Consider the following 13,813-nt stretch of genomic DNA (forward strand, 5'->3'; position numbering starts at 1 on the left):
TAAGCTCCAGCTTCGTTTGCGTCTTGGGCACAAAGTTGAAGTAAGTTCTCACCTGAGTATTCATTATGCAGTATATTAATTTAGTTTTATTAAAAAATGGTAAAAACTCAATTTAATTGTAAGAAAAAAAGCAAAAACAAACTTTCTAAAAATTAAAAAAAACAATTCACAATTCAGGGATGAACGGTATATTAGTATTTATCAATAAAAAATTTTATATTTTGGGGGCCAATCCTGGGGTGGCATGGTAAAGAATCTTAACCTGAAAGTTTCTGCACAATCTTGTGTAGCTAACTATTTCTGCCAAAAACTTGCACGTATGTACACTATATAAAATACATATATATATATATATCGGTTTAAATTTTTACTTAATTACAATTTAAAACCTGTTGTTATGTCAGGAGCATCGACACTGCAACCTTTCTTGATGAGCAAAGCGGCCATGGTGTGTTCATGATAAACAACAAAGGTGGAATCGTTATTATCAAGTGCCAACCACAAACTGACATGGCCTTTGCGTGTTCTTAACTCCAGATCAATGCTGTACAATTAAAAATTCATATCTCTGAGTTTACTACAGAATGTTGTTGCTTCTAAACAACTGGTAATATTAGAGGTTTCCCAGCTGAGCTGAAGCCCAAAAGCCACTGACACAGCATGACTTTTAAATCCCAGCGGTAAATTGGGCTGAGCACAATGTCTGCATGCGATGTTGTATTACTGTGCGCGAGGAAACAAATGAATCGCAAGTAGGGCTGTGGAAAAGTTAACGGTTAACCGGTTAACCGAACCTATTCGGTTAACCGCTAACGAAAAGTTCAAGTCGTTAACCGAACTATGACGTCATAGGGCATAAACGTATATCAATATCTGTCTTATTTACACGAAAGGCACGTGTTCGTGTTCGTTGATGCTTTGATCGTGCCCTACAACGGCGATTACGCCATCAATCTTGATTGTTAATACCGCAGGCTAACTAGTTTTGCAACATTATATTGGTGTAATACACAACTTAAATGTTTTCCTCAGCCAAGCAGCGTGTTTATTACGAAAAAGCAGGCATTCACACGTGGATTCATTGCATCATAATAGCGATTGTTTGACCTGGCAATTGATTACGACATAATAGCAATTCACACGTTAATTACTGCGTCATAATTGCAATTCACACGTTGATTATTTAGACGGCAGGTGTTTTAAAACAGGTTTGAATATGAATAAGAAAGCATTACTTTAACGTTAAGAACGTTTGCCCGTGTATTGCAAGCATAGTCCATACGTTCGTCGTAAAGTTGTCTTTAAATTCGCGAAAGAAAAGCGATAAACAAGAGGTTTTTATTAGGATTACACTTGTATCGGTTAACCGGTTAACCAGTTAAAACAGAACGGTTAACGGTTAAACAAAAATAGGGAAAATCCACAGCCCTAATCGCAAGGTCTGCAAACCTAGCTCTTATGACTAAGGCACATCCCTACGTGATACCCAACAAAACATTTATCAATAAAACTTTTAAAATGTTAAATAAAGACATGGCTACTGAACTTACAAAATAGTATAGGTAACTAATATGAACATGTTTTACACAATTTTCATAACAAACTTTTCGGTTTTGCTCCATTTGTTACACATAAACAACAGATCCTGTTATACATTGGTGGAAACAGACAAAACAATCCTAGCAAACATTGATGTAAAAATATCTAATCCTTAAAAATAACATATTGTGCGAAAACAACCAATGCAAACATATAGAAACCTTTAGAACTAAGTTGCGAAACTTTCCACTTCCCACATACACGATACATTTTTCAATGTTTATAATTTTTAAATATTGAAAGGGATGATGAATCATGACTGCATTATGCAGTTTACTGAATCTCATTTAAGTTTGAATGTAAAAAGGATTTAGGCATCGTATACATATATTTGTCATCAAAAAAATAATTGCTACTTACATTGGAGAGTCCAGTAATAATTTAAACACAGGCATATTCTTTGAAAGTACAGAAATATGTAGAGGAGTAAAACCAAGTGAGTTAGATAAGTTTGGATTTGCACCTTTTTTCAGCAACAGTGATGTTATACGAGTTATACTCTGAATATAAAAATACATGTTATTGCTTTAAAAACGTAAAAAAAATGAAAAATTATTCAATATTTATATAACATTTTTAAATCTTCTGTAAAAAGTACAAGTTAAGCTAGTGTTGTTTAACTTTTTTTTCTGTAAGCAATAAAATAATCTTGCATAACACAAAATGCTGATGTAATAAAGTAGTCCTAATTGTGTTAACACTTTCAACTAGTGTAGCGGATGTAATATTTTAAAATTCTATTAGATATAGCCCGATCTTAAGATATTTTTCACCCGAAGAGAAATGTTTGATTCGACCTAATTCGAAGATAATAGCAGATGATGCATTAATTGTTTACTATAAGCAATAAAATATGTGTCAAAATTTTAGGAAATGTTAAGTAAATTTTTGCCAAAGTTTATGAACATATTTTACATATATAAGTGTTGTCAGAGTTTGGTTGGATGCCATTTTGTATTTTTCTTGCGAATAGTGATATGGGAATCCCAGTGTACACAACATGTTTTATTGTTATATCATGCTCCAATCTTTGGATCAATGTTTTAAGGCTGACTCCCCGCTTTGTACGGGTTGTGTCCTTACGCACACCTTTCTTCTAATCAGAACTTTAATATCATTTAATTACTGGTCATGCCATTTCTAGGGTGTAATGGTCAGACAGTTTATCCAGATTGTAATTTCTTATTCTGTTCAATCAATAAGCATATTTTAACAACTTTAACACTACTACTCTCTTTTCGCTTCAGTAAACTCTCTCGTTTTTCTTAACATTATATTTTCATAACTCTTTCCATCTTTAAAATGTTCAATAATCTAATTTTATACAAATGCGGAAATGCCTGATCTAAGTTTTGGTTTTGCTTGCAAATTCCAATTAATTGAGACTTCGTGGACAAAGGTTTAACACTCTAATTCTGTCAAAACAAAATACGTTTCTTAAAATAAACATTACAACAATAATTTAGGCCATATTAGGCATAATGATTACAACTTACATCCATGTCATGCTTAGAATCATGACCAAATTTAACAGAGGCAGCTATATGCAAGGCTGTATTTCCACTATCATGAGTGGCAAGGTTTACCGAAGCTCCATTGTTTAATAAGAATAATGCAGAAAATTCATTTCCTGTAGAAACAAAACTATTATTAAAATTCCAAACAACATTAGTAATATATTAGAAGTAACTAAGATAAGAATTCACATTACAGCATAACTATATATTTCATAATATCTTAGAATATTCTTTAGAATCTGGAATTTTGTCTTTTTGTATTTATAATACGGAGCCATATGTCACCAGCTGTAAACTTAGCAGCAGTAGACATAAAACTTTGTTTTGATACAAAAATACAGAAACATGAAAGCCGTGGGACTTCACCCCCATTAAACAGAATACAAGTATACAACTTAATCTTTTTGCCTTATTACCAAAAAAATGTTAGAAGTGACACTGGATCAATATAGGTAGGAATTGGGAGACTAAAAATATTTTATTCCTAGAAAAAGTGGAAAAATAGTAGGAAAAAGGGGTGCTTAAAATAAAAATAATATGACGTAAAAAAAGACCTTCTCCAACATTTGTTTAAAATATTTGCATCACTGGGTGATACCTTCATTAAGTGATCTATGCAAGTGACTTTTCCCGTTATCATCACACCCGTCCATGTCCACCCCATGTGATACAAGCGTGTGTGCGATCGACTCTTGGTTGGTGGACAGCGCAAGTTGAAGTGGCCACTCTCCATCTTCATTTATTTCATTTAACTTTAAAGGGAGCTATATAGAATATTCAAGATTCAGCATTCAGTAAATTTCTAAAAAATATTTAATACAAAACTACAAATAATACAGTTATTTATTAGGGTTAGGAATGTGCCATGATGGTTGGTCTTGTTATCTTTCAGTTTTTTTTTTCATTCTAATACTTTTTGCTCTTGCATGCAACGTTATAGTTGCATATGGACTCAGCTATAGGCGGATCCAGGAATATTTAGACTGAGGTGTTTGGATGAAAATGTTCAACTACCACTTGTAAAGTGCCATATTAATATATGCATCTATGCTATGCATAATAATGTCATTATTGGCGCAGAATTACCCAGACAAGCAGAATGTTTGTTACAAAAAAGTAGGGATGTACTCGTTGATTATTTAAGTCATAATATTGATTTTCGTATTCAATTTTTCATCCCACAGGACTCTTTTATTAAATAATCGTTTATTAGTGTGGTTGTGACAACATTTTGTTACATTACTTATAGTTACAGCAATGATTGGGCAGACTTAGGACATAATACGCATATTTCTGGAAAGCCCATTACCGATTCAGATAAACAACAGTATTGCTGCACACGATGTTATCGCTGCATTGCATTCTAAACGATTTAGATTAACCTAAATCTGTTCCAGAAATATTGCTGTTTAATATTTACAATATTTTTTCTTAGCCAAGCAGTATGTTTGTCAGAATTATTGGGATTAACACAAAGATGGTCATAATAGATTGTTTGACCTGGCAATTTATTACAACGTAATAGCAATTACCCATAGATTATTTGTGTCTCAATGGGCATTCACACGTTCATTATTTAGCCTGCAGATTAAAAACAATGTTTGCTTTTTCACGTTCACTATTAAGTAAAGGATTGTCTCGTTTATGACAAAACTTCCTAAGCATGTGAACGTAACAAGCATGTGAATAAAATTTAAACAACTTGCTATAGACGGTCGCTCCTTTGACGCGCATCGTTTTCCAGTTAATGTTACGTAATGAAAAATATGCACAAAAAATATATCTAACACACTGGGCTAAGAGCTTAGGAAGAGTTGAGCACATCCCTAATAATAATAACATCATTTTCAAAAACTTTTACTCAAAACAAAAAATCACCTGGGAGTCAAATTCGATAAGGTATAGAAACAAAACGTCTTCTCGCTTTGCAAGAATTGAACGATGTAACGGCCATTTTGATTTGCTTTTTAACATAGTGTACAACATGGGCGCTGCCATGAACGAAAATTCTTGTGGTGATAAATCATTCTGGAAATAACAAGTTAATTGCTGCATGTACATCAAACAAAATATCTTGAATAAAAGCTAAGAAATTAGTCTTAAAAGAAACAAGATAGAATGCTCTAATGATTGAGCATGTATTCTAACTACCATATTTTTAATTAACCCTTTTACTTCCACGATCATGAGCTCGATCAATTGCCAGAAGTAACCAACAAAGTAGTCCTTGGTCACCATTAGAGACCATGTAGTGGTAGGTAGTAATGCCAATGCGTTCATAACAGTATTATAACTCACTTAAAGGGGCATACCAACGAAAAATAAAATTTGTGTATGGATAGAGATGCTCAAATGCAACCAAACGACAATCAAAGCTTGCCAAAACAATACGGCTTCTAAAAAATCGCGTATAAAAAACCCGCTGGAGAAAAAAAAATGTATGTTACTTTGTGGGTGATTATATTTTTGGGGTATTTTTTATTTTTTTATATATGGCTGATAATTTAAACAACCCATTAGTGACCACTGGGTTGGAGCAATTGCCCTTTAAGTGTCTTGCTCAAAGACACATACGCCCACAATGTGCCTTGAAGCCTTGAACCCATTACCTATTGGTTAAAGGCAGGCGCGGTAACCAATTTGCCCTGGCGCCGAACGAATAATTAATAATTATGTTGTAATGAGACATGTGAAGTAACAATTGAACGAAAAAATATTCAAAATGCAGCACACTGAGCACAGCAATGTTTGTTATTCGATGGACTTTGTGACCTGATAGTTACGAACACCAGTGATTATTACGAACACGCGACTAACAATAAATCGCAGCTTTAACAACCCTTTCTATTGCACATGCACTATAGTCAGAATTAAGCTTTATAGCAAGATTTGGTAGCTGACAGACACGTAAAAATCTATTACGTCCGGATTTTTGATAAAATTATCAGGTCACCGCCGGGATTTTCGGCATTTCTCACGTTTAAAATAAACAAACATTATATCGCTCTTAATTAGGGTACGAATTTTCTCCGGTTTAGAATGAAGAAACATTATATCGTTCTGATTAGGAGTCCAAGAAAGTTTATTTATTTATCATTCACAATACCTGTCTTAATAAATGTGGTTTAGAGACGACTAACAGGGTCAGGCAGATGAGGCAAAAGTATATAAAAAAAGCATTATTTTGATGTTGGAACTGCTAAAAGTGTATGCAGAAAGAAAATCGTCGGGGCACTGGTAATCCTAACATACAGGACGAGGTTTATGACACTGTAAACGTGTTTTGTAATTTCAAGCGTTGCAAAGAGTGTAGAAGTTTTAAAACCAGACATTGATCGCTCCGATATTAGGCAAATTTTACAAAAAAAAACTTAAGTTTCGTTGGTATACCTGTTAGGTTTGTAAGCCAAAAAGCAAAATCCCGGCAATTTAAGGGCAAAACTGCAGCTAGATACACTAGTATATGTTAATATTATGTGTATTTGTTTGTACTTTTATATTTTAAATGTGTTCTTTAATATATTTGATTGGTATACTTGCTATTTTTTTTACATTTTAATCGATTGAGTGTACAATAGAAGTTGGTTATTTATGTGAGGTTTATGATTGTGATGATGGAAAACAAGACTTGTTTTTACAATCCGTTTTCTAAATTGGTCTATACTAACTTTGGCCTGCAGCAAAACCAATGCAGTAAAAATAGAGCGCAAGTTTATGTTGCAAATATATATTATGGAACTAAGAAAACAAAGAGTATATTGATGGGTGACGTAAGTAAGTTGATTTCATTATAAACACGGTATCTATCTATTTAAAAATCCAGACATTTTTAACGGACGGTGACATTTCCACTGAAAAGGTTTATTTCCACAATCCTAGCAAAGTGTAGAATTAGTCCTTTTGTTTAAACATTGTTCTGTTTTTATTATTTTAAAAAGCAAATTCACAAAGAAAAACAAAAATAAGTAAGCATAATCATGAGTATAAAGACGAGTCCTGTTATGTCTTATTTTTAATATTTTTCGATCTCGCATGCATTAATATAGCAATTATACCCAGTTTTTTTTCAGCAAATGGTTTTGCCAAGCGATAAAAAAGGTAACGATCAGTCACAAGCTTTTGGGCTCATGGTTGGCTTGGTACATCTCTAGTGTGTAGCAATATATACTTAACTACCGACATGTAGTATCTTTGTTTCTTTGTTATGACAGTTAAACATACCCAGTGCATTGAGACAAGGCTTGAACAATATTCTTTCAAAGCTGCAGCTTTTAAATCTTCTGCCAATTCATAAAACCTTATGCAATTCTTAACAGTTACCACTGACAGAATGGCTTGCTCACATCTAAAATTAAGATAAAGTTTTTGTCATATGCTACAACAAATTGTTGTTGACTTACCGTGCAAGGATAAATAAGTATGGGGCCCAACCTAGTAAAAGTTTAATAAATATACATTGATAAGCAAGATTAAAATTTGTAGATAAATCTTAAAATGCGATCCAAAGGGCTCCCCAAAGTAAAATTTAAAAGAAAACAGCTACTGAAAGTCTGAAAATGTTGCGTAAAATCGAAGTGCTAGGGTAAACAATACTCCATGCGATAATGCACACGATTTCCAATAAAAAAAGTAGAAATCAATTTTTACAACTTCAACCGAATGAAATACAAAAAGAACGACTACCAGAAATCAAGTTTCTTTTCAGAAATTTTTCAATATTCATTCTTTTTTGTAAATATATATATATACATAAACAAAATTATAATATGTAATATATCTAGTACGACTGTGGATTTTCCTATTTTTATGAAACCTTTAATCGTTAAATTTTACACACACGATATAAGATTGCCACAAGCATCACAATCAACTGATATTATCGGCTGCTATTTACGTTTCACCAATAATGGGTAAAAAGTTTCCAATAACTAACTGATATATAGACCGTTTGTGCGAAGCAAGGTGCGTACTACTTTTACTACTTAACATGCGTCTCAATTTAACCATTACATGCGTCGTAGTTTGAACGTGATAAATAGATTTGTACCCTTGCGATGACATTATGACACCTATACCAGTGTTTCGATTAAGCCCATAGAATAGATCAAAGCATCAACACAAAATACTGACTAAAGTACCAGTCTACGTACATAGCCACCTAACGCGGTCGGACAGGTCCTGGAGTTTGGCACGTCGCCTATTAATTGTTCCATAATGAAGTAAACAGTACACCTGATTTAGTGCACATGATTTACGTATTTTATAAAACATCCGCAATTATGGTCGACGATTAAAGCGTAAGTGTTTACACTTTTAACTTGTGGCCAGATTTACGTTACTGCTAGTTAAACGTACGCCCACCAACATAACTGGTACATCACAAGCTGAATTGTAAGGTAGAATCTTAAGAAATACCAACCTACGGCGATACATTACGTCACAAGCGGCATTGTGATGCAATCCATTATTGTGACTTACCACTTACATATTGCGTAATGCCAACCTATGATGTTACATTACTTCACAATCTTTATTGTCACGAGAAGAAAAATCGTAGGATATTGTGCAACCCTGCACCTACAACTTTGCCGATCTTTCAATACGTCACAAGCGCTACTTTGACCTAAACGATTAACATGATGCTTTAAGGTAATGCTGAAGTTAAACTTAACCAGTGCTTAATTTAATATAAGATCGTATAACAGGCATTCGCTTACTCCCATTTCAACATTAATTGGACGAATTCAACCAGATTTCTAGCGATCCACGTTAAAAATGCAAATACTTCTTAATAGCTGTTATGATGAAAACAATGAACATGTAAATTGTAATTATGTTAAAAAGTATAGGTCGACCGATATATCGGTTCACCGATATTATCGGCTGATATTTACGTTCTACCGATAATTGGTATCGGTAAAAAAGCACCAATGTTTCACCGATATATAAATCGTTTATTTTCACCAATATATAAATAGTTTAACGTCCATGTGCGTCATAGTTTAACTTCCATGTGCGTCATAGTTTTGTACAAAAGCAACATATTTGGATTTACCTATTAAGAACATGTAGACTAAGTGATGACCAACCATTTTTCTCTATAATAACTTGCAGTATCTTGAATACAGGTATTAATTTTGATTAATGCTGATCATTTCACATGTTTCGCTATAGTGTCAAATATCGGTAAAATATCGGTATCGGTAAAAGCTAAAAATATCGGTATTGGTATCGGTGGAAAAAATTGATATCGCTATTAAAAACAAACGATGTATTATTAAATTGCTGTTGTGTCGTTATGTCAAATATTTAGCATGTCATTCCTTACTTTACTACGTAGAAATAAACTAAACTTAATAAAAACCAATGCGGCAGACGAGGGGACATATTTTTATATCGGTAATCTGTGCCATAGATGCACCAGATTAATTTTTTCTGTGTGAACTTTTAAACATTTTTAACAGAAAAATAATGCTTTTTGTACGTATCGCGAGCAGACACACACACAGTTTATGGAGAAAAACACAGCAGCCCTGGAGACTCGTATAAAAGTACGTTTTCAAAATACGTCGGCAATATGCCGAGGATTTAAAAGACGCGTGGCCGGGCGTGATGTCACGAATCGCAACGTCAGCGCACAATAATGGATTGCATCACAATGCGCGTATCGTATAATGCGAGCGCCCAATGTTTCGTATCTGATTAGACTGATTTGTAATAAAAAAACATAAATTCCTAAGCTCGTGCCGAGCTTTTGGTTAAATCTAGGCTCTCAGCGCTCGGCGAACCTGAGCTTTTACAACTTCAACACATTCCTATTGTTAACACCAAATTCACGAAACATTACCAACAATGTCTGCTTTATAGCCCAGGTCGTACTATTTATTGCAAACGTATCAATCCTTTACTTGATCTCATACGTAAAAAGGCAAATATCCAACCTGTTTTCAAGCTCCTGCTGGCTAAATAATTAAGGGGACAATTGTTATGACGCAAATAATCAGCGGGTGAATTGCTATTATGTCGTAATCAATTGCCAGGTCAAACAATCGCTATTATGGTGCAATGAGTCCTTACTATTTCGTAATAAACATGCCGCTTGGCTGAGGAAAACATCCTAATTATACAGCAGTGCTACTTCTGGAAGATATCTAGGCTATTTATTTTACACACAGCTGGACGTTAAGAGACGTTAAGACGTCATAGTCAACGCGCAGGTGCGTTAGGAAATCGGTGCGCCTGACTTCATTTGCTATATACGACTACTATATGTATTATATTACCTCACTTTTAGCTTTTATCGCCTGTAATTTTTGTCTGCAATATGAAATTTCGCGTCTGCAATATAAAAATATTTTTTTTGAAAAAATTTTTTTTTTGAGTTTTGTTCTACATCGTCGGCAATAAACTACCGACGGTTTGTCCAAATGCGTCGGCAAAACCGTCGGTAATTGCCGATTGCCGACGTGAGTCTCCGGGGCTGACACAGTGTTTCTTTATCAGCGGTCTGGAACTGACGCTCGCAGTTTTAGAGAGAGAAAGTGAGTGTTTCTTCATAGACGCTCAGGCGCAGACTGGATAGTAAATGGGATGCAACATTGACCTTGTTAAAAAAATCTAAAATTAAACATTTACTGCGTATGTAGTACACACGCGGACATTGTGTATCCATGCTCTGCGCATAATGTGCGAGTGTGGTAATTACCATTTTAGCTTACGTATACACACAATAAAGAAGTTGATATTTGTAACTATGAGTTTGCCTACCCTGAATTATCATAACTTAGGCGACTATGACACGTAGACGTTAAACTATGACACATGTAAACCTTAAAATATGATGCACAGGGATCTTAAACCACGCACACATGGACTAGGGGTGGACAAACTTAAACTTATTGGGGGGATTTAGATTTATTTCTTATCAACACCAAGGTGTACAGTAAAAACTGTTTTTAGTAAAACATAGTAACTGTCACAAATTTATGCTGCTATTGCGTAAAATGTTGTTAGTGTCTATATATTTCGGGCGCGTGAGTTTCTGGGTCGTTCTATTAGCTTATCTGGAACGATAATGGCGTATCGCGGAAGTCATGGAACGTAACTGCAAGGTCTGGAGCCAGACCAAACACCCCTGCTGTTGCGTATCTAAACGCTGCAGTTATCACGCTGTTCTTTTGTTTGTGTGTCTTTCGTCATGAAATTGTTACGTATATAAACGTGTTGTGGTTCGTATAAAAAAATAACGAGGAGAAGACGAAGAGAAGGGTATAGAGAATGAATAAAACGGAATAAATGAGATTCAAGAGTGAAGTAAACCGAATATGTTGAGTCTGCCTAAGTTACGTGTTGTTGGGAATACGAGAAACAGGCACAGCGTTTTAGCTACGGTGAATTAATGGGACCAGCTTCAAGACACCTTCAATAGTTAATTCCAATTAAGAATCCATCCGTCACGCGTAAAAACGTGACAGTAACATACCCTCTATTCGGCTAAAACATGCCCCTTTTACACCTTGATTAACGCACCTTGGTATAAATAACCTTGGAAAATAAAGAATCCGTCATTACAACTGTATTTTAACCCATTAAAACACTGAACTGTTTAATACAATACAAAGGTATGAAAAAATAATTTTAAAATCATCGCCATTAACAATATTAATTTAATTTGTGAAGTGAAACCATTCTAATACAACTTGTGAAGTTGTGATATAAAAACTATTCAACTGATACTATTACAGTATTTTTAGTGTTTATTTTGACCAGGTCCACACCCCAATAAACCAATTTAATTCATTATTTCACTTAATTAAATTAAATTTCAGTATAATTTTTAGCATTTTAAATTTTACACACACAACTCTCTACTTACCTGGAAAGCAAACCAAGCAGTTTATACTTGCTTGCAGTTTTCATCATTTGAATTATGAAGTCATCTGTTGCATTTTGTAAATTAACTGTATCAGTATACAACCAATTTACTATGGACTCGCCAGCCTGTGTAGGATAACAAAGGAGATTACTATACAACACTAGTTAGTTGGATGTATTTGTTTAGTAATAGATTTTACATTATTTTCATACACTTTCTTATATGAAAGTACATAGCATAAAGGTAAACACCTCACTATCTTATTGATAGAGTTAATATTAATAATAACTAAAGCTATTCACATTAAGAAAACATAAACATGAGCCATGAACAAACTTTGGGTGTGTCAATTTTTTCTTTTAAGAATGGCTGATAATTTATATAGAATGTAAGAAACCTCTGGCATAAAACAATTATTGTTAAATGTTACTGTAAATCTTTACCAAGATAAAAAGAAAAGCAGCCAAACAATGGGCAAAACACAAATTACACGAATACGAAAACATCGAGTGGTCATTAATAGCTATACACATGCCCTGTATGATTTTAATTAGCGACAATTTTCAACCAAACAGAAACATATTCTCATAAGCCTTTCTCCTTAATGATGTCATACTCATAATTGATTGGCTTGGCGCTCATGTCCAGCTATAACATTTCTACTGGGCCAACCACTATTACCTTCTGTTATACGGGCTGTACTTACAGGGGCATACCAACAGAAAATTAAAAATTGTGTATCGATAGATTACACGAAACAGCATAAGTTTCAAAATACGAAACAGCTCTTTAAAAAATGAGTTTTAAAACTTCAAATTCAACCGCTAAGTAAAAAATGGTTGTTGCACAATGCATGGGATTTTCCATAGGAAAAAATTCACTCAACTTTGTTTCTAGTTTGTAAAATACTAAAGAAAATTCCTTTTTTTATTTTTTGTTGGTATGCCCCTTTAACATTTACCTGTTGGTCCAAGCTTTGAAGATCAAGTGAGGTCAATGTATTTAAAGTATTCAGATCCCAACATAAACCACCTCGAGCAGCCAACACAAACTTATGACCAGGAATAGTTTTGTGCACAAGTTTTATCTCGATGTCGCTAAAAATGTAGAATAAATTAAGTAACAATACAAAATTGAGAACTGAGTGCTGACGTCTAGGGATGCACAATACAGAATTTCGAATATGTATGATTGAGAGATTCGAATCTAAATATGGGTTTCGGTATTCGTTTAATGGCGTCATCTTTTAAGTAAACTAACGCAGTTGTAAAAATAATAATTAAAAAAAATTATCTCTATATTTGCGAAAACTGGGACATGGCCTACTAAAGATACGGCCCTATAAGTTGGTTTAGACTGGTCCGAGCTAACAGGCCTATTGCTTAAAATAATGCCCATTATTAACACATAGCCTCGCATTGTTTTGCGATTGTTACGTAATTCAAAATGTGAACTTTTTAATTAGTTTATTAATGTAAAACAATAATGAAAGCAATCAACATATAATATGTAAACATCAGAACATATATAATCAAGAAAATTATAAGACGAACGCAGTTATTTACAAAATCGAAAACGGTAAAAACACAGAAAATTTACTTTGTTCTTTGGCGCTTTTTAAATTCCGTTAAAACATTTTTACGCACAGAGTTGTTGTCAAGAATTTGTTTTTTGTTATAAAATATGTTAATTATTATTTTAACAGCCCATTCTTGATGTTCTCTGCACACAAGATTAAAATTCGTTAAATACTTTTTAAGAGCGTATTCAGCAGCATCCTTCACAGTAAAATTGGCAGTAACAAATTTCATAATAACGCCAT

At 33.9% G+C, this 13,813-nt stretch overlaps 1 protein-coding gene across 1 annotated transcript in view; it reads right to left on the reverse strand.

The window, feature by feature from the left end:
- The window catches only part of zf(fyve)-5 (zinc finger (FYVE)-5), a 21,097-nt gene extending 7,827 nt beyond the window's left edge, over window positions 1-13,270 (reverse strand). Inside the window, exons 1-9 of the mRNA XM_026838193.1 lie at window positions 12,953-13,270; window positions 11,992-12,116; window positions 7,338-7,461; window positions 4,995-5,144; window positions 3,715-3,880; window positions 3,096-3,229; window positions 1,960-2,099; window positions 390-544; window positions 6-52 (exon numbers count right to left, since the gene is read on the reverse strand). Coding sequence (XP_026693994.1) covers window positions 6-52; window positions 390-544; window positions 1,960-2,099; window positions 3,096-3,229; window positions 3,715-3,880; window positions 4,995-5,144; window positions 7,338-7,461; window positions 11,992-12,116; window positions 12,953-13,234 — 1,323 coding nt within the window. The 5' untranslated portion in view covers window positions 13,235-13,270. The remainder of the gene's footprint in view (window positions 1-5; window positions 53-389; window positions 545-1,959; window positions 2,100-3,095; window positions 3,230-3,714; window positions 3,881-4,994; window positions 5,145-7,337; window positions 7,462-11,991; window positions 12,117-12,952) is intronic.
- Between the last annotated feature and the right edge of the window lie 543 nt (window positions 13,271-13,813).

This window comes from Ciona intestinalis, unplaced genomic scaffold, assembly GCF_000224145.3.
Source record: "Ciona intestinalis unplaced genomic scaffold, KH HT000066.2, whole genome shotgun sequence".
NCBI classification, from domain to species: Eukaryota; Metazoa; Chordata; class Ascidiacea; order Phlebobranchia; family Cionidae; genus Ciona; species Ciona intestinalis.